At 42.1% G+C, this 20,604-nt stretch overlaps 1 protein-coding gene across 1 annotated transcript in view; it reads right to left on the bottom strand.

Annotated features, from left to right (window-relative positions):
• Nucleotides 1–12,216: 12,216 nt before the first annotated feature.
• kcnh8 (potassium voltage-gated channel, subfamily H (eag-related), member 8) overlaps nt 12,217–20,604 on the bottom strand; it is a 452,674-nt gene continuing 444,286 nt past the window's right edge. Inside the window, exon 16 of the mRNA XM_073054437.1 lies at nt 12,217–13,913. Within this exon, the coding sequence (XP_072910538.1) occupies nt 13,200–13,913 (714 nt within the window). The 3' untranslated portion in view covers nt 12,217–13,199. The remainder of the gene's footprint in view (nt 13,914–20,604) is intronic.

The following is a 20,604-nucleotide window of genomic DNA, read 5'->3' as shown; positions in this document are numbered from 1 at the left end:
ATGGTGCCACCATTTTGTGTTGACCCTTTGTGTGCAGCTCTGATGGGAATGAATAAACGTTCCTATTTAAGACTGCTTCAGCTGGAATCCACAGTCACAGCCATGGGTACTTCAGCAAGCAGCATCGTTTCAAGATGTTAAAAAAAGTCTATTGATACGCAAAATCGACAAACCTTTGACAGCAGACTCAGGTCATGAGTGCAGTTCCCCTTTAAGAAAGCAGATGCAGGGACGCCATGTCAGTCCACAGGTTGGCTTGAAACACGAAGGCTTTAGACTTCCACTCCTGACTATCCTGCTGGCAAATGTACAGTCTCTGAAAAATAAAACTGAAGACCTCGGAACTAGATTTCTTTAACAGAGGAACATCAGCAACTGCTGTACACTTTGGTTCATGGAAACATGGCACACATTCACCATTTCAGATGCTGCCCTGCCACTCAATAGCTTCACCATTCTCTGCAAAGACTTGCCAGCTCTGTCTTTTGAAGGCAGAATAGGTGGAGTATGCTTTACGACTAATTCATGGGGTGCACAGATGTGGCAATTCCATCTCAGTCCTGCTGATCTGAGCTAGAACATCCTGGTCAAATGGCATTAATTTCATCTGCTGAGGGAGCTTTCTGCCATCGTCCTGATGGTAGTATACAGTCCACCTCAGGCCAACATCAGGCAAGTTCTGGAGGAGAAACGTAATCAGCAGGTACAAAACTACGCACCCTGATACCTTTCCTATTATAGTGAGAGACCAGTTTGAAACAGTCTCTGAACAACTACCACCAACATATCACTTGTGGAACCAGAGGAGACAACAGACTGTTATCCTATCATCAATAATGCTTACCGTGCCATCTGGCGCCCACACTATCGCCTGTCTGTACTTCTATTTCCAGTGTATAGGCAGAGACTGAAGACCACCACAACAGTGGTGAGGACCAAGAAGGTATGGTCAAAGGAGACAGAGGAGCAATTACAGGACAGCTTCGATTTGGTGGACTGGACAACATTTAGAGATTCATCTTAGAGTCTGAATGAGTACACCACAGTTGTCACAAACTTCATCAAGACCTGTGCAGATGACATATTGGGCATACCCAAATGAAAAGCTGTGGATGAACCAGGAGATTTGAATTCTGCTGGCTAGATCAATGGCTTTCAAGAACATTGATCTAGAACTAAAGAAGAAGCGTAGGTATGGTCTATGGAATGTTATAGAGTGATAAAACAATTCTGTTTGAGCTGAGAGATGGAATCAGATGCACAAATGTTCTGGTAGCATTTGCAGGTCATTACTTTCTGCAAAGCCCTGGTTAAGATTTTTATTGTTATGTTGTAGTTATTTCATTTTGGCAATTCTGTAAGAGCAGTCTGTTCTGCTTTCAGTATGTTTGGGTTTGAGCTAAAGATAAGGGGTTGTGATGTTCATGCTTATGAATGTATTGTCATCCAATCAGGATGGTGGAATTGGGAGAAGGTTCTAGATAACACTGGATGGAGAATTTTTTGTGTTGGGTGCTTGTGTGGGTTGAGGTCTTTTTGACAGAAGTTGGGAGAAGACCTTCCCCCAAGTTGGGGGGAATTGGCTGAGGACGCCATCCCTGTTACACCAGGTGCTTTGTGCAGATGAATGGCTTCGAGGAGGATGGACCAATACTCCTGTGGGAGAGTCGTTTTGTTTGATATGGATTTCGAGCGACATTTGGAAGGTGGTGTGTGATTTCACACAGACTATGGGTCCAGTGTGTGAGTTAAAGGCAACTTCAAGATGAGCTCCAAGTTAGGTGCACATTTGGACTGGGTTAACTGTATGGGCCTTTTTCTTTTCTTTTTCCTTTTCTACTAACTGAAAAAGCTGAAATTTGTAAATATACTTTCTTAATGCAGTGTGTAGTCTGTTATTTCATTCTGATGGGTAATTGCAAGCACCAGCATTCTCACAGTATCCACACAGATCGGGGTTTGGGTGAGCAAGATATTCCAGCTTCCCAGGTTTGGTGGAACCCAAGTCATATCAACTCTAGATGTATGTAGTCTGAGCAAAGTGGTTTTCTCTCCACTGAGTCCGGTGGTTGTTAGCAGGGGGCTAACACACTGCATGTTAGAGATGCCCAGTAAAAAGGGGTTCCATTCCTATAAAGCAAAATCTAACATAATGAATGGCTGTGTTGCTTCACTTCCACATGAGCTCAGTGCCTTTAATGCACACTTTAAAAGGGAGAATAAAACAAGATCTGTCAATGGGTTCAGATATGGCCCAAGTGCGGAGTGAGAGACACTGAAGGGGGTTGATAGTTCACCGACTTTAATGCGAACAGTGTTAGAGGGAAAAGAAAACAATGAACACTAGGCCAACAGGGCCGTTAACTAAAACTCTCAAATGGAAAATGAAGTCTACACTGCAGCTGAAGGGAATAACTAAATATAAAACTATTAGTCTTCAGAGTGAGTTGACTCGACAGTCCAATTTGTCAAGCAAGGCCAAATGCAAGCAGGCAGCGAAGTGTTACTGTGCTGCGTTCAAGTCTCGACAAGCACTACGATGGAAAGAATTAAATAATAATTAGCTGACATTTGCATATTCACGAGCACAATTGCTGTATCTGCTGCGCTGCCAAATCCGTGGTTGTGACAAGATCTATGCAGCATCCAGTGATCTCTGTCTCAGAGGCCAACATCAGAACATCTGTCAAGAGTGTGAACACTTGTAAGGAGTAAGACCCCGATGGTGCACCTGGTGGGTTTCTGAAAACCTATGCCAACCAAGTGGTGGGAGTGTTCAAGGGCATCTTCAATCTCTCATTGCTGGAGTACCTACCTTTGCAACTGGATCCTTGACTTCCTCACTGCGAGACCACGGTCTGTGAAGATCGGAAATAACACCTCTTCCTCGTCACTGGTGCATCTCATAAGGATGTGTGCTTAGTCCACTGTTTTACTCTCTTTATAGCCATGATTGTGTGGCTATGCGAGCTCAAATGCTATTGTTGGTAGAGTTTCAGATGGTGATGAGCAGGTGTACAGGAGTGAGAGAGATCAGTTGGTTGAGTGGCAATGTAGCAACAACCTTGTACTCAACATCAATAAGACCGAGGAATTGATTGTGGGCTTCAGGAAGGGGATGTCGAGGGAACACACACCAGTCATCATCAAGGGATCAGAAGTGGAAAGGGTGAGTAGTTTCAAATTTGTGGGTGTCAATATCTCTGAGGAACTATCCTGTGCTGAACATATTGAGGCAAATACTAAGAGGGCATGACAGTGTAGGGTAAATGTAATGGGTGACAGATATTGTTCATGATAGAAACTGTTCTACAGAATTCACAAACACCTTCAGGAATTTGTTGTGTTCACTTTGAGAGATAGTGCCTGATGTAATGATGTCAGTGTAAGACCACTGCTTTTGGTTTGTTTGTAATGGAAGTAAAGAGCTACGGCTTTTGTTAAGCACATAAAACAACGGTTGCATGTTTTATTCACAAAATCCTGCATTGGTGACCACGATGGTCTTGGACCATCCAGAGTTACTCCACAACATGTCGACCAATGCAGTTCTTTTGAACCTGCCAGAGTTTGGGGATCAGCACTCTACTGCATGATTTGGATGGGCTGTGAGAGATCACTGCAAGCAACAGCAATTTTATGACATTGTAGCATGGCAAAGTAGTTCCAATGCAGCCCAAGTGGCGAATCTACTAGACGACCCAGCTGCTTGTGATTAATATGTCACTCTGAAAACTCACCTATTGCAGACTCTTGGACTGTTGAGTCTGAGCACATCAAACAGTTGCTCTCCTTGCCCACTCTGGGTGATGCTATGTTTTGCATCTTCAATACATTGAACTAATTTAATGGAAAACACAGGAGTCTGGGAATGCCGGTCTAACTTTGAGTTTACTTTGAGCAAGGTCTGCATGTATCATGTGGTAGTGTGATGAGATATCCTATTCACGTAGTTTTACTCATAACCTGTAATGATGATCAAGGACACTTAATCAACCAATATATATTCATGATTACTCAAATATAACTGAAGTATTAAATACACACCACTCCTTCCTGTTTAGCTATTAACTCCAACTCAATACAGAATGCATCTCAACTATATACACAGTATATTATTTAATACGGCTACTATGTACAGATGTCCACAGCACAGTAAATTTTAAATTGTCCTATTCAGGCCTAAAGATCTAATCACTGTGGAGGATTTCTTACTCTTGTGGGATAACATCTTTCTTGACAGAGGGATCCCTCTGCTTGGCAGGTGAGACCAGTAGCTGTGAAACAATCTCAGGAACTTCGTGGTGGTTGTAGGAGTTGACTCTGACACTGCAAGAAGTGGATCTAAAGGCTTTGGACAGTTTTTTTCTCCTGCATTTTTCTTCTTCTAGTTTGCGCATCTTGACCTTGGAAGATGCATTTAGTTCACTGGAGTATTCTCTTCTTAATTCTTCTGTTGCTCCATTTACGATCTGATCTGTCCTCTTGATTTCCTCATCCAAAACATTATCTGATGAATCCTCTGATTTTTATCTCCGTTGACTCCTTTATTTTTGGTGTTCCATTCATCCAGCTGGGCTTTGGTCTTTGCATCCACTTTTACAAGCAGTTTTTTGTCTCCCACTTGAAGTTCATGCAATAACCTCAATGCACACAGGTTCCTTATACTCACAAAAGCCGAAAGCTTGCAACTTTCCAGAAGTTTCCTGAACTCTCTTCCAGCTTAAAACCAAGTCACATTTCACAAATAACTGCCTGACATTCCTCATTGTGTATATTTTTTTAGTTTGAATGTCTCGCTGAGCTTCAAAAAGTCAGTAGTCATCTTGGGTTTGTTTTTTTAAAAATATACTTCATCGGCAATGTAATGTTTTGTAACATCAAAGCATAAAACTGATTTAAAGGAAGAGCCAGATACACCGGCTGTTACTCCAACCAAGGTACATAGGACCTGTGATGAGCATCTCATATGAACTTCAGATAGACTGACAATATCAGTTTTGGTGAATTATGGGGAGCCTGCATAGGGTAATGTAATGGGTGACAGATGACACATATTGTTCATAATAGAAACTGTTCTACATAATTCACAAACACCATCATCGAGTTGGTTCACTTTAAGAGACAGTGTTTGAAGTAATGATGTCAGTGTAAGACAACTGCATTTGATTTGTTCATATCTGAAGTAAAGGGCTTTGGCTTTTGTTAAGCATGTAAAACAACTGTCACATGTTTTATTCACAAAATCCTACAACAGTGGTTATATTTGATTCAGAGTTAGAGGAGAATTAGTATGTCACCAAAGACTCTAGCAAATTTCTACTGATGTACAATGTAGAGGATTCTAACTGGTTACATTACTGTCTGGTATGGAGGGGCCACTGCGCAGGATCAGAAAGTTGTGAACTCAGTCAGCTCCATCATGGGCACTGGCCTCCCCAGCATCCAGGACACCTTTGAAAGATGATGCCTCAAAAAGGCAGTATCCATCATTGAGGACCCCATCACCCAGGACATGCCCTCTTCTTATTACTGCCATCAAGGGCGAGGTACAGGAGCTTGAAGACATGCACTCAATGTTCCAACAGTAGCTTCTTCCACTTTGCCAACAGATTTCTGAATGGACAATGAACCAACGAATACCTACTCAGTTTTTCCCCTCTGTATTTTTATATATACTTTTTATTCTAATCTAGAGTTTTATTACTATGTATTGCAATGTACTGCTGCCACAAATAAAAATAAATTTCACGACATATGCCAGTGATATTAAACATGATTCCCAATGGATCTGAGTTATTTTTGATGACCTGACTTCCACCTTAAAAGGCATCTTAACGAAGTTCTTTCATAGATGCTATGAAAGAATAGATGCAGTTCCTTCAGCAGTTTGTTTGTACCTTCAAAAGCCCGTTATTGGTTGGGTTATTCGTAGGAATATGAGGAAGTTCCTTCTTTTTATTAGTGTGAAACAAAAAAAAAACTGCTGTTAGAACTCAGCTGAACAAACAGCATCCGTGGAAAATAAAAAGCAGTTCTGTTTCAGGTCGGGGATCCTTCCTCAGAATAAAAACAGAACATTGGAAGACACTTCTGGTGAATCAGCATCTGTGGAGGCAAAAGGTGTAAGCCATCCAATCTGCATTTGCATTTCCAATGTAGAGGAAGCCACACTGAATTTGCATTTCTGGTGTAGAGGAAGCCGCACTGAATTTGCATTTCTGGTGTAGAGGAAGCTGCACTGAATTTGCATTTCCGGTGTAGAGGAAGCCACACTGAATATAGTTTGCATTTCCAGTGTAATTTGCATTTTCAATGTAGAGGAAGCCGCACTGAATGTAGTGGACTTGCAAATTTGCATTTGTTTCATGTTGTTGGATTTTAGAACCAATCACTGGTGGGGATGTTACCCTGACTTTTTAACACAATCACCATGTATGAATACTTTGACATGCTAGCATGATTATGCTCAACTCCAGAACCTCACTGCAGGAGTTCTATAAGGCAGTGTCCTAGCTACAGCCTTCTTCCTTCCACTATAAATAGGGATTTTGCCTGATGACTATACAACATTCAAATCCTCTAGTAGCCTAGCAGATAGAACAGCCCACTCCTGCATATTTTATGGGCTAATAAACAGCAACCAACATCTGTGCTACAGAGGTGCCATGAAATGATCATCACCAATTGGAGAGTCTAAAAATAACTCCCCATCAACATCCTGGGAATCTCCATCAACCAAAATCTCAAATGTGCCAGCCATATAGATACTAAAGTGATGCAAGCAGATCCAGAGGCAGGGTTCCTGTAGCATGTGACTCACATCAGGTACCAATCAGGAGCAAGATGGTATAGTCTCCACTTATCTGGAGAAACATAACTCTACTAGAAATCTAGAAACTTGACACTTTTCAGGATAAGGGGGAAACAAGATTCTGCAGATGCTGGAAATCTTGAGCAACATACACAAAATACTGAACTCATCAGGTCAGAGAACACTTATTGAGGGAAATGAACAGTCAAAATTTAGGTGACAACCTTCATCAGGATTCATTACCTCATTTAGAATAATTGGCTGGCATTTATCCACCATTACAGACAGAGACAGACAGACAGACATACATACTTTATTGATCCCTAGGGAAATTGGGTTTCGTTACAGCCGCACCAACCAAGAATAGTGAAGAAATATAGCAATATTAAACTATAAATAATTAAATAATAATAGGTTAATCATGCCAAGTGGAAATAAGTCCAGGACCAGCCTATTGGTTCAGGGTGTCTGACACTCTGAGGGAGGAGTTGTAAAGTTTGATGGCCACAGGTAGGAATAACTTCCTATGACACTCAGTATTACATCTCGGTGGAATGAGTCTCTGGCTGAATGTACTCCTGTGCCTAACCAGTACATTATGGAGTGGATGGGAGTCATTGTGCAAGATGGCATGCAACTTGGACAGCATCCTCTTTTCAGACACCACCGTCAGAGAGTCCAGTTCCACCGCCACAACATCACTGGCCTTACGAATGAGTTTGTTGATTCTGTTGGTGTCTGCTACCCTCAGCCTGCTGCCCCAGCACACAACAGCAAACATTATAGCACTGGCCACCACAGCCTCATAGAACATCCTCAGCATCGTCCAGCAGATGTTAAAGGACCTCAGTCTCCTCAGGAAATAGAAATGGCTCTGACCCTTCTTGTAGACAGCCTCAGTGTTCTTTGACCAGTCCAGTTTATTGTCCATTCGTATCCCCAGGTATTTGTAATCCTCCACTATGTCCACACTGACCCCTTGGATGGAAACAGGGGTCACGGGTGCCTTAGCCATCCTCAGGTCCACCACCAGCTCCTTAGTCTTTATAAGCATTCATTCCCTCCATCAACATACAGTGGTTGAAGCCCCTCACCTAAGCTATTCTGACAACATCTCCTCTTCTGTGTCCTCGACCACCAGGAAGGACAAGGGCAGCAGGTGCTTGGAACACCACCATTTATTGGTTCCCCTCCAAGCTTCACAATGTCCTGACTTGGATATAAATTAACACTTTAAAGTCCTGGAACTTCTTACTAACAGCTTTATGAGAGCATGGTTCACTAGAAGGATCGCTGACTCAGCACCACTTTCTCACAGACATGAAGTATTGGGGTTACCAGTGATCCCTGAAAAAGGGGAAAACACAATCGTACCAGAATTGTACCTCAGTATTCAGAAGAAGATCATCAACCTTCAAAGGTTGACACCAGTAGCATTTGGGAGAGAAAAGACATTATGAAAAAGGTTCCAGTGCTTTTTCTTCCAGCTTGGACACCACACCTCATGCATATGCTACCTGCAAGGTAATCATTGATTTAGAGATAACATAGTTTTAACATTAATTTTAATGTTAAACAGTCAGTAAGCTTGAGTGCAGCCAAACAGAGAAAGCTGGAGGAACTCTGCAGGTCAGGCAGCTTCTATCTGGTCAGTCCAGTTGAAGGGACATGACCTGAAGCATCAACTGTCCACTTCACTTCCATGGATGCTGCCATCACTTGCCGAGTTCCTGCAGCTTTTTGTGTAGTGCTCCTGATTCCAGCATCTTCCCTCATTTGAGCTTGGACTGGCCATTTCTGAATGTAATAAACAGTCTCAGGAACACGAAGTCAGATCTGCTTAAGCCAATGGATTGTTCCTTGAAATCTTGAATAAGTGAAGAGGTCAGTGTGATATCATTCGCATTCGCATTTCACACTGGGTGTTGCATGGAGTTTTGAGCTCCAGTATACATCAGTGTGGGCTCAGACCTGTGTTGCATGTTGTTATTAGGTGCACTGTCTGTATATTGGGAAAATACCTGCCATGCTACCATGGGTTTTAACTGGATATTCTATGTTCAACTTTACAATCGACGCTTCACCTGGAAATGATAGCAAATGAGATTTAGTTTGGGTGCAATAGACTTTGGATTGTATAAACATTGAAAAATAGAGTGCTACATGATCCAATTTCCAGAACCTTTCTTTAAAGCTTTCTGGCTTTTCCAAAGCACAATTAAAGGGTGGTTTCTAATTGATGTTCCATTTGTCTTATGCCTCCAAGTAAATAGAACCCCAAGAGGCTAAAGCTGAAAGCCAAGCACACTCTGAAGATTTTGATGAATAGAAAGAAAACAATTCTCCAAGTGATTACTGACGTGTGAACCTGTATTGACTTAAAGAACGTGTCAAGTTATTTTCTTAAGTCTTTCTCTGTATGTTGGCAACTATTGAGAAAACTCTGTAGACCTGTACGCTGATGTTCCTATCACTGCATGGGCCACAGGGAATGGCAGCAGGGGAGACTAAAGCCGTATTCAATTTTATTTTAAAAATAGCTATCAGCTTGTAGACAGCACTTACAGCACCTGACTTCACTTCTGACAGAGAGATTCTAATGATTTTATTTGGGGAGAAGGTACAGCATCGCAGGCTAGTCGCCCATTATTCATGAAAGCATTCCATTGTTGGATGACAGTATGCGTAACGTACTCAGCCATTTCCTGGAAGGATCATCAGTTATCATGCGTCAACTAGCCCCTCAAAACCTGCATTCATATTCTCTGCAGTGGAACTGATATGTGCTAATGCCTTCTGTTGAGCCAAATGGGCTGCTGTAGCTTCTGGATAAATGTGGAGAATGATTAATCATTTGGAAACCCCAGCAATATTGGACCCTGTAAATCATGCATGGTGTCAGTCTCTGAGTAAGTGGTTGCTACAGTCAGCAATGCTGTATTTTTCTGGACCGCTGCTTCCTCCTGAAGGGAAAGATGAACCTAAAGTTAGTTCTTCGTATGAAGGAAGAATGCTGGGGCAGATACCAGTGAAAGCAGCTGCAATTTGTGATGCACGAGAAATTGAGAAAGAAAATGCTGTACCATCTCTCCTCCAGCATTGCTGCAGACCATGTTAGAGCTCAGCTTTACCTTTATCGATGAGATGCTGATGCCTTCGATTGCAGCGGCTTCTTTGGGGTGAACTAAAGGGCTTATTATCTTTTTTTAAACACACTTTTTGATCACAAGACCGAGCTGGACTGCGGGTCTACCCCATCAGCAAGTTGCTCATTGGCGGGGTAACTAAGGGAGCTGGACTTGGTGGGGATTGTGCCGCTGCCTGTGTCAGAGAGGCGTTGGAGTCGGTGCTCTCTACCAGAGGTGGTGTGGCACAGCGCCCATGTTGGAGTTGGTGCTGCCCCCCTGCATTTGCTCGGCATATTGTGTTCGACCGTAGACTGCTGCAACATTCATGGACTCATGGTCTTGGACATTATTTTTTTGTGTGACGCTACTGCTTTACTGATATCTTATATGTGCTATATATGCCTTGTGCTGCATGTGACTGTACTGTGTTTTGCACCTTGGACCTGGAGTAACACTTTCATGGGTGTCTGCATATGATTGAATGACAATTAAACTTGAAGTTGAACTCCTTGAGGTTTTCCTCCACTGAGGAAAGAAAACTGATGAGCTCAGCCTCCTCAAGTCGATCCATACCAAATCTTCCACACCCATAAAAGAACCTCTTACTGCAGGAAGGGAAAGTGTCAGGAACACTCTTTAAGTTATTTTGAGAATGTGTCTGCGTTGGACAAATACTGCATGCTGTGTGCGAGATATGAGTGGAGGAGAAGCTAGGGCCACAATTATGAGGTGAGCAAGAGGTGCAGAGTGCACAGCCAGGAGAAGGGAGTGAAATATGGTGCAATGATTAAAAGCAAAGGAACTCAGAAATGGAAGATCAGTAGTCTGTGAGCTATTCTATCATTTGATTTGTCCATACCTGATCTCTATTCAGAACAACTTAGTTCAAGACACTCAATAGCTTTGCCTATTAAAATTCTATAATTCTCACTTTTGGCACTTTAATTGCCTTCCTTATCAACTGTTTTGGAGGAAAGGATTCTAGATTTCCATTTCTCCACATGGGAATGGGTTTTAGTTGACAGCACCCCAGGTACACTTTTGTTCAGAATCTTATACCAGAAGAATTAATTTTAATTTCACTCCTTCCCTCCTCCTTCAATTGTCATTATCTTCCACCTCCCCGCCCCCCCCACCATTAATCATTCTTCTATCTTCCATACAGTTTAGGCCTTGTAGCTGCCTTTGTGTCCTGGTGTCCTCCTAATGACTCTGTGCTACATCACATCCAATGGCAATATTTAATGCTGCTGCAGAACAAGTGCAAAGACAAAAAGTTATACATTTCAAATAAATAAATAGTGCCAAAAAGAAGAAATCAGAACATGTTCATAGGTTCGTGGACTGTTCAGAGATCAGATAGCAGAGGGGATAGAAGCTGTTTCTGAACCCTAGGAACCAGTACCTCCTTCCTGATAGTGGTAATGAGAGAAGGGCATGTCCCAGATGGTGTGAGTCCTTCGTGATGGATGTCACCTTCTTGAGGCTTTGCCCCCGAAGACATTTTTGATGTTGGGAAGGGTTGTGCTCATGATGGAACTACCTGAACCTACAACCCTCTGCAGCAACTTGTGACCTTGTGCATTGAAGCCTCCCTACCAGGCTGTGATGCAACTAGTCAGAATGCTCTCCACCATATACCTGTGGAAAATTGCAAGTGTCTGTGGTGACATACCAAATCTCCTCAAGCTCCTAATGAGGTACAGCCACTGGTGTGCCTTTTTTATGATTGTGCCAATGTGTTTAACCTAGGATAAATCCTTGGGGATGTTGACGCCCGGGAACCTGAAGCTACTCACCCCTTCTACCACTGACCTGTCAATAAGGATTGGTGTATGTTCTCCTGACTTCTCCTTCCACAATCAATTCCTTGCCCTTGCTGATATTGGGTGTGATGTTATTGTTATAGCCCCATTTACTGGTTGATCTCCTTCTGTCATATACACCTCCTTATTGCCATTTGAGATGCTACCAACAACAATATGCTATTGGCAAATATATAGATAGCATTTGAGCTGTGCATAGCCACGTGGTCATGTGTGTAACTTCAGGCAGATATTTCCACATATGCCTCCTCTGCTTAACGGGACTCCAGTGGACTAGTGAAAGAGCTACTGGATCTGCTTTAACCAATAACTAATAAAATCTGTCACTGGCACACTATGCAAGAGAACAAACTATTTTACGAGACCTCATACGAAGTTATCAAGTTCATTTTATTAAATTGTAAGAATCCAAAAGAACATGAAATAACTTTAAAGTTAGTGAGTCTTTCTATATTATTGCACCTATTTCTGGGATTATATGATTTGATTTTTGACATTTCCTACAATGATTTATTGAAATATAAATAATAAATATCATTCTCAATTAGTTTTTAGTTATTATAATTGATCACTGCAGATACACTCATATTTGATAGCATGCAATCCATTCTGAATAGTCTAACCTTACTTATTTTTAACTACAGTGGCGTGGATAACCTTTTCTCCAATTACTTCAGAGCTAACAACATAAATAGGAGTTCTGTAATGTATTGAGTTTCGCTTCAAGCTTTGCCACAAAAAGTTTGTCGTTTATAAATCTGTCGACATAAATACAGTTTCCATACCAAATGTATAAAAATAGTGATTTTTTGATAAATAATTGATCAAATTGATTTACATGATACAATGTGCTGCAGCTAACCTTCTGCTACCAGCTGCAGTTGACTGATTGTCTAGGAGACAGCATGCAGTGATAATTGTCCCTGTGCCTCAGCAGCGCAGAAAAATGAACCAGCAGGACAGCCGACCTCCCAGAGTAAACCATCCAATTCATATCCATCTGGGATATTTCAACAGCGGTTTTAAACAAAACCCTTTGCTTTGTGGAAGAATTACCTCCACCACAAAGGCCATTTTGTATTCGTTTGCCCTTGATTTCCAGCTGTCCTTAGGCTGCAAGGGTCTTGGATCACCCTAGGAGTTCACAGGCCAGGCAAGCAAGTGAGCTTTAGGCTCAGAAAGTTATGGATTTATAAGCATGCTCCTGAAAACAGTTCTCTCACCATTTTGTCAGTAAAAAGTGATCTGTTATATTTTTATCAGTTTATTTCATATAAAGTTCAATTTCCAGCATTACCCTGAAGTTATATTCTGTGGTTATTACCTCTGCAATATCAGCAGAATGCAGAAGAATAAAGCAGTGATACACTAGTAATATAATTATAACTGTCAGCTGTAGGCCATGTTTTTCAGTGCGTGGTCAATTCATCATTATTCTTGCACATCGATGGCGCTGTCATTCTTAAATTTGTGTATTCCTGTCACAACTTCATCAGGGGAAGTTGCCACATTTGATAATGAGACCCCGATCCTCTCCTCAAGTTCCCAGGATTCTGGAGAATTTCCAAGGTCTGATGAACTGACCAGACCCAGGTTGGAGATGCTGCTCTCTTGCGACTTACAGGGAAACACCAATGGGTTGGATCTTTCTGGAGAGGAACTTGCTGAAGATGAAAGGGTAACAGAAATGGACTGAAGAGGGGTAAGCGTGGCATCAGAATGTGGAGATATACACCTTACAGGTGGCAGGTGATCACCCTGGGGAGAGTAGCACTGGTGTGAATGGGCTGGTGTAGACAAGGTGCGATGATGATCAGTTTCTATTGTTCTATGTGAAGTTATTCCAGTTCCTTGAGTATTGCAACATTGGTCACCTGCATCCAAAGACCACCTAGCTGGCTTGCTTGTGTTCTGTGATGGGTTTGCTACAGTGCAAGAAGCTGTTCCTCCCTGCATGTGAAAACAAGGCTGATGTGTTGTCCAATCTCTTCTTGTTTTCAAGTTGTCCAAAGAGGAAGTCAGCTGAGCACCATGAACAGGCCAGAAAGGTGTGTTGTTTTGTGCTGCCAAGAGTCCTTCCAAGAGATGCATGACACTGTGTAGGTCCTTGCCTAATTGGGACACTTCTTGAGTTAGGTTATTCATCTGTTAAAATAAAATAATTGAAACATCATGTCACTACATTTCCCCAAACTATGTCAATCAAATCGGAAAAAACATAAATTATTTACAGATTTTTCTTATTAGTGCATGCAACTGCAACTCCAGTCTCCAGTCTCTGCTCTTTTTGACAAATTTGACCAAGTTTCTGTACTCTGCTGAGGGGAGAGATGCTCTTGAGGTTAATTAGACATGTGTAAATCAAGAAAGTTGCCAACATATATTTGTCTGCAGCTCAGCTCTATACTGTACTATTTGAAATCTTCACTACCTTTGGACAAAGAATTAGTTTTGTTCCATGGATTGTCATAGGTTCATGACTGAAAATGATCACATACGTTTGGATAACAGCAGGAGTGATACCACAGTCTGCCTCATGTATACATTTTGTTATTTTGACAGATGTCTCTGAGGTAAATTTATCAAAGGACATGGATCAAAGGCTGACAAATTGAACTATGATCTAGATAAATGATTATACAACCCTTTTCACTGAATCTCTGCATTTCTAAATTCATTATAGCTAGGAAGTCCAGTAAAGGAAACACAGTGCCAAATTGTGCACAGCAAGCTCCCACAAAGAGGAATGTGACAATGACCAGATAATCTGTTTTAGAGATTTTAATTGAATGATAAAGAACACAAAAAGGAATGCCATACCCTTTTTCAAAATACTGGCATAAATCTTCTTACATTCACGATGTGAAAAAGATCTCAGCTGAAGAGCTCATGTGAAAAAGATCACCTTTGAGAAATCATTCCTTAGAATGCAACACTCACTCAAAAGTGGCTCAGAAGTGTTACTTTTAAGGTTTGAGTTCAATTCCATGAAGAGGCCCTTGAACAGATTCAGTAGGGGAAGGGAGTGGTGGACGTTGAAAAAAATCCACTTTTCCATTCACAGAAACAAGCAGCTTTATATCTGTACAAATAGTCTCTAATGTACAAACGTTTGTAGATTACAACTGTATTTACCATTTGATGGAATCAGCATTGTGAAATTATTTCTTTGAATTATCACTTGTAATGCATACACTTTTAGTTAAGAGACAGAGGTACATTGTATGCATCAACACTGGCATCGTACTTTCCCTCTTTTCAAACAATAACTTAAGATGGGCAGATCTTTTAACTGATTGAAAATAGGGTCAGCTAACTTAATCCACAACAGGAATTCTGGAAGACTAAGTGAAATGATAGTGTATTACTGAAGGAGGCTCACTGTAACTGGATAAAATCTTCCAGTGAGTTACCCAAATACTGTAGGAGGTGAGGGAGGAGATTGCTGAGCCTCTGGCGATGATCTTTGAATCATCAAGGGGAACAGAAGAGGTTCCGGAGGATTGGAGGGTTGCGGATGTTGTTCCTTTATTCAAGAAAGGGAGTAGAGATAGCCCAGGAAATTATAGACCAGTGAGTCTTACTTCAGTGGTTGGTAAGTTGATGGAGAAGATCCTGAGAGGCAGGATTTACGAACATTTGGAGAGGTATAATATGATTAGGAATAGTCACCATGGCTTTGTCAAGGGCAAGTCGTGCCTTATGAGTCTGATTGAATTTTTTGAGGATGTGACTAAACACATTGATGAAGGAAGAGCAGTAGATATAGTGTATATGGATTTCAGCAAGGCATTTGATAAGGTAGCTCATCAAAGGCTTATTGAGAAAGTAAGAAGCCATGGGATCCAAGGGGACATTGCTTTGTGGATCCAGAACTGGTTTGCCCACAGAAGGCAAAGAGTGGGTGTAGACGGGTCATATTCTGCATGGAGGTGGATGACCAGTGGAGTGCCTCAGGGATCTGTTCTGGGACCCTTACTCTTCGTGATTTTTATAAATGACCTGGATGAGGAAGTGGAGGGATGGGTTAGTAAGTTTGCTGATGACACAAAGGTTGGGGGTGTTGTGGATAGTGTGGAGGGCTGTCAGAGGTTACAGAGGGACATTGATAGGATGCAAATCTGGGCTGAGAAGTGGCAGATGGAGTTCAACCCAGATAAGTGTGAAGTGGTTCATTTTGGTAGGTCAAATATGATGGCAGAATATAGTATTAATGGTAAGACTCTTGGCAGTGTGAAGGATCAGAGGGATCTTGGGGTCCGAGTCCATAGGACACTCAAAGCTGTTGCGCAGGTTGACTCTGTGGGTAAGAAGGCATACGGTGTATTGGTCTTCATCAATCGTGGTATTGAATTTAGGAGCTGAGAGGTAATGTTGCAGCTATATAGGACCCTGGTCAGACCCCACTTGGAGTACTCTCTTCTGCCTGTACATGGCCATGTATAGCTCTCTATTCCTGCCTATTCATGTACCCATCTATTATTCTTTTCAACACAGCTATCATTTCTGCTTCATCACTACCTTGGCAGTCCACACTGGGCACCTACCACACTCTGTCTAACATTTGCCCAACACATCTCCTTTAATCTTTCTCCCTCTTATCGTAAATGCGTATCCCTAGGTACCTGACAGTTCTACCTTGGGAAAAATACTTTGACTGCTTAACCCAATCTATACCTTGCATAGTTTTAATATTTTCTATCAGGTTTCCAGTAGGCCTTTGATGCTTGAGTGAAAACAGTCCAAGTTTGTCCGATCTCTCCTTACAGTTTGTACTCTCTTACTGAGGCAGCATCTATGTAAACCTCTTCTGCACATTTTCCAAAGCCTTCACATTATTTTTGTATATGGGGAGATCGGAATTGCAGACATTCCACTAAGTCAGCCCAACCAAAGTTTTATATAGCTGCAACATGACTTCTTATCATACACTGTATACACTGGAATTTAGAAGGATGAGAGGGGATCTGATTGAAACATATAAGATTATTAAGGGATTGGACACGCTGGAGGCAGGAAGCATGTTCCCGCTGATGGGTGAGTCCAGAACTAGAGGCCACAGTTTAAGAATAAGGGGCATGCCATTTAGAACAGAGATGTGGAAAAACTTTTCACCCAGAGAGTGGTGGATATGTGGAATGCTCTGCCACAGAAGGCAGTGGAGGCCAAGTCTCTGGATGCATTCAAGAGAGAGTTAGATAGAGCTTGTATAGATAGCGGGGTCAAGGGATATGGGGAGAGGGCAGGAACGGGGTACTGATTGTGTATGATCAGTTATGATCACAGTGAATGGTGGTGCTGGCTAGAAGGGCTGAATGGCCTACTCCTGCACCTACTGTCTATTGTCTATTATCTCTTATACTCACTGCCCCAACCAACAAAGACAAACATGCCATATGCTTTCTCTATCACTCTATCTACTTGTGTGCCAGTTTCAGTAAACTCTAAATTTGGACCTCAAGATCCCTCTGTAGGTCATCTCTGTTTGGTTGGTATCATATAATGTGTGTCCTCGCCATCATCTCATTTACCCTCCCTGGTAACCATCGAGAATGAAACCAGAATATTTACAACGTTGATGGTCATACTCAGAGTCAAAATTTGAAGCTTTATCCCCACTATGTTAGGAACAATGAGTTTCTATTTCCAGCTATGATTTCAACCTTGTCTCAGTTCATACACTGCTGAAATTCTCAACTTAAATTAAAAACAGTAAACTCTGAAAACACTCATCAAGCAAAGCAACATCCGGGGAAAGAGAAACAAAGTTATCATTTCAGGTGGAAAATCCTTTGTTGGAATAGTTCTTTCTTTGTCAGCCCAGGAAAAGACAGAGTGTTGATTTGCTTCTTCCTGAGTGACACTATCAGCACTGAATCTTCAGCCATTACTATCCGTAGAGATTAGAATTGACCAGAAACCTAACAGGGTTAGCTTCGAGAAGAGGTTTCCTCCGTGGCAACTGACTTGATTCACTTCCTGACTCCTCAAGTCTTTTCACTACATACAAATCAGAAATCAGAAGTATGATTGAACACTCTCCACACTAATAACTCTTAAAAGCTGATGTAATATTTGAAGATCTTCATTGTTTTCTTTCTCCAAACAAAAATTTATGTGATGCATGGATGTCTGTATCATGTCAACCCACTGAGAGACACAATGCAGACAAGAAACAGAATGGATTTATCTCCACATAAAATGTAAAATGTGGTGAAATTAATTAATCCATATACTATGTTTGATTTCTGGCCTGTGCAAGATCAAGTTTTGTTGCTTGCTTGTACCTTTTCTCTATAAATTAATATCATGTTTCTGTTGTAATTGGGCCTTCTTTAAACGTAGGAGGTAAGTTGCCTCCTTTAATCTCCCCAGGGACTGGGAGTTCATTGGACCAGATCTTGCTGGACCATGAATGCTGTCCATGGTTCCCTCATGCACATATTTACCTTTAGTTGGAAGGGCAGAAAACCAACTGCTCTCTTCAGTGCCACCAGCCACAATGTGAATGGCAATAAACTCAGATGAGCCTCTTCAAATGGAGGAGGCATTTTTACTACTGGTGACAGATAGCACAGTACCAAGGTATCAAATTACACCATCAGGTGTTTCAGAAAACACTATAGAGATACCTGTGCAGTAAGTGATGACTAATAATTTCTTCTTTCCTTCACACACACACATATCTATATATATGGTGTGTGTGTGTGTGTGTGTGTGTGTGTGTGTGTGTGTGTGTGTGTGTGTGTGTGTGTGTGTGTGTGTGTGTGTGTGTGTGTGTGTGTGTGTGTGTGTGTGTGTGTGTGTGTGCGCGTGTGCGTGTATCACAAGAAGCAAATCACTGGCAAAAGCTAAGTTGCAGGCTTTAGTGATCCAGACTTTAAAGGGAAAATGCACCATCAAGTACTGAACATACAGAGGCTTCTGCAATACATCAAAGTTGAAGGACAATTTGTCTAATAACATGAGTGATGTCAGCACTGTAAAATCAACACAGAGCATTTCAGTGGAGCTTACAGATGATTTCCTCTTGCAACAGTTTGTGGTTTTTGCCACATGAAGTAGCCTGAATGCTAATCAGTGGGCTTTTGTGGCATCTTAGCTATTGTAAACTATCTACAAAGTATTGTTCCAGTCACTATGCCATGTGCGAAAAGCTGCTTTGAGATATTCATGTTTGACACTCTGGTTCTGTCGACTGCATAAGTCTAGGGAAGACAATTTCCGGCCACACCCAGATGTGGGAGATTGAAGTGCAAGCCCCCCCGAATCCCCGTTTGTGTGGATGCTGTGTGATTTGTTCCCCTGTTACAAAAAGTACCACAGAATAACAGATTTAGCTTTATAATTCTTAATTTGACCAAAGGGTTAGTAAAGAAAAAAATAAAAATGAAAGAAAAGGGCTCATTGGTCTGATGTGCACAAGTTGGAGCTCACGGTTTCCCCTTCGCTGATCCTCCTTCGATCCCCGCCGGGCTTCGTCGAATCATGGCCCCACTCCAGGTCGAGTCCTATGATCTCTTCCCTCTGGTGCCTTCTCCCTTCATCTCTCACCGAACCAAAGACCCAGCTCATACACGGTGTCAGGCACTCAACACGAAAACACACTCCCTTCATTGGACGGCTCACATTCTAAAGCACCCATTATCGCTAACCATAACCCAAACACTGCTTCTACAGAATGACCACTACATTAGCAGTGAAACCTTTCCCAGGGTGTTGCACATGATTGGCACCCTGTAGGCACTAAGGCCTGAGAGAATTTGGTTGTTCAACAAGTTACAAGTCTTGTTCCTCTCACCCCACCTTTGTCCTTGTATTAATTTTTCTAAACATTTTATCTTTCCCAATTTTACCACGTATTTACCACATGAAAGTAATCCCAAGGGCATAACCTTAAAACACAGCCTTAATATATAACCTGTTGTAAGCTGTGTTTCTGCGTTTCTCTTTAGAGAGCAGAATGCAGGCCAATTATAAAGCAATTGATGCCCACATCGATTCAGTACCTAGCTTGACCAATATTGATTAGATACTGGAGCTTGTATCTGACAGGTGACACAATCAAAATGTTAGAGGAACTCAGCAGGTCAGGCAGCACCAATGGAGGGAAAGGAAGGGATTTGAAAAGGGAATGGGGGCAAAGGCCAGAATAAAAGAGGAAGGGGTGGGGGGAGGAGCACAAGCAGGTAGGAACTAGGTGACAGCCAGGACGTCCACTTTCCATTCCCACATTGTCGACCACCTCCTCTACTGCTACAATGAGGTCAGGTACAATTTGGAGGAGCTACATCCCATCTTGGTAGCCTCCAACCTGATGGCATCAACATCAGTTTCTCTAACTTCTGGGAACCACTCCTCTTTGTCTTCCACTACCCCCGCCCCCACCTGCCACTTTGTTTTCCCTCATTATGGTGATCTTCTCACCCCTTATCTCACCCATCATCCCCCTCTGGTTCCCTACCTCCATCTCTTTATTCCATGGTATACTGTCCTCTCCTTTCAAATTTCTTCTCTTCCACCTCTCACCTCTCAGCTTCTCACATCATTCCCTTTCAACATCCTCCCCACCCACCTATCTTCCCCCTCTCACCTGGACTCACATATTACCTGCAAGCTTGTGCTCCTCTCCCTCCACCCTACATTTTTGTTTTTGTGGCTTGTGCCAAAATTTTGCATCATTGGGCTCTCTTCCAGGTAAGGTGGGACCTGTACAGAAGGGACGGTTTGCACTTGAACTGCAGGGGGACTAATATCCTAGTGGAAAGGTTTGTTAATGGTGCTATTTAATGGTGGGTTTATACTAGAGTTGCAGGGGGATGTGAACCAGAGTGCC

This window comes from Hemitrygon akajei, chromosome 8, assembly GCF_048418815.1.
Source record: "Hemitrygon akajei chromosome 8, sHemAka1.3, whole genome shotgun sequence".
Lineage (NCBI taxonomy): Eukaryota > Metazoa > Chordata > Chondrichthyes > Myliobatiformes > Dasyatidae > Hemitrygon > Hemitrygon akajei.
Note: the sequence above shows the minus strand (reverse complement) of the source record. Positions and strands in the feature narration are given on the sequence as shown.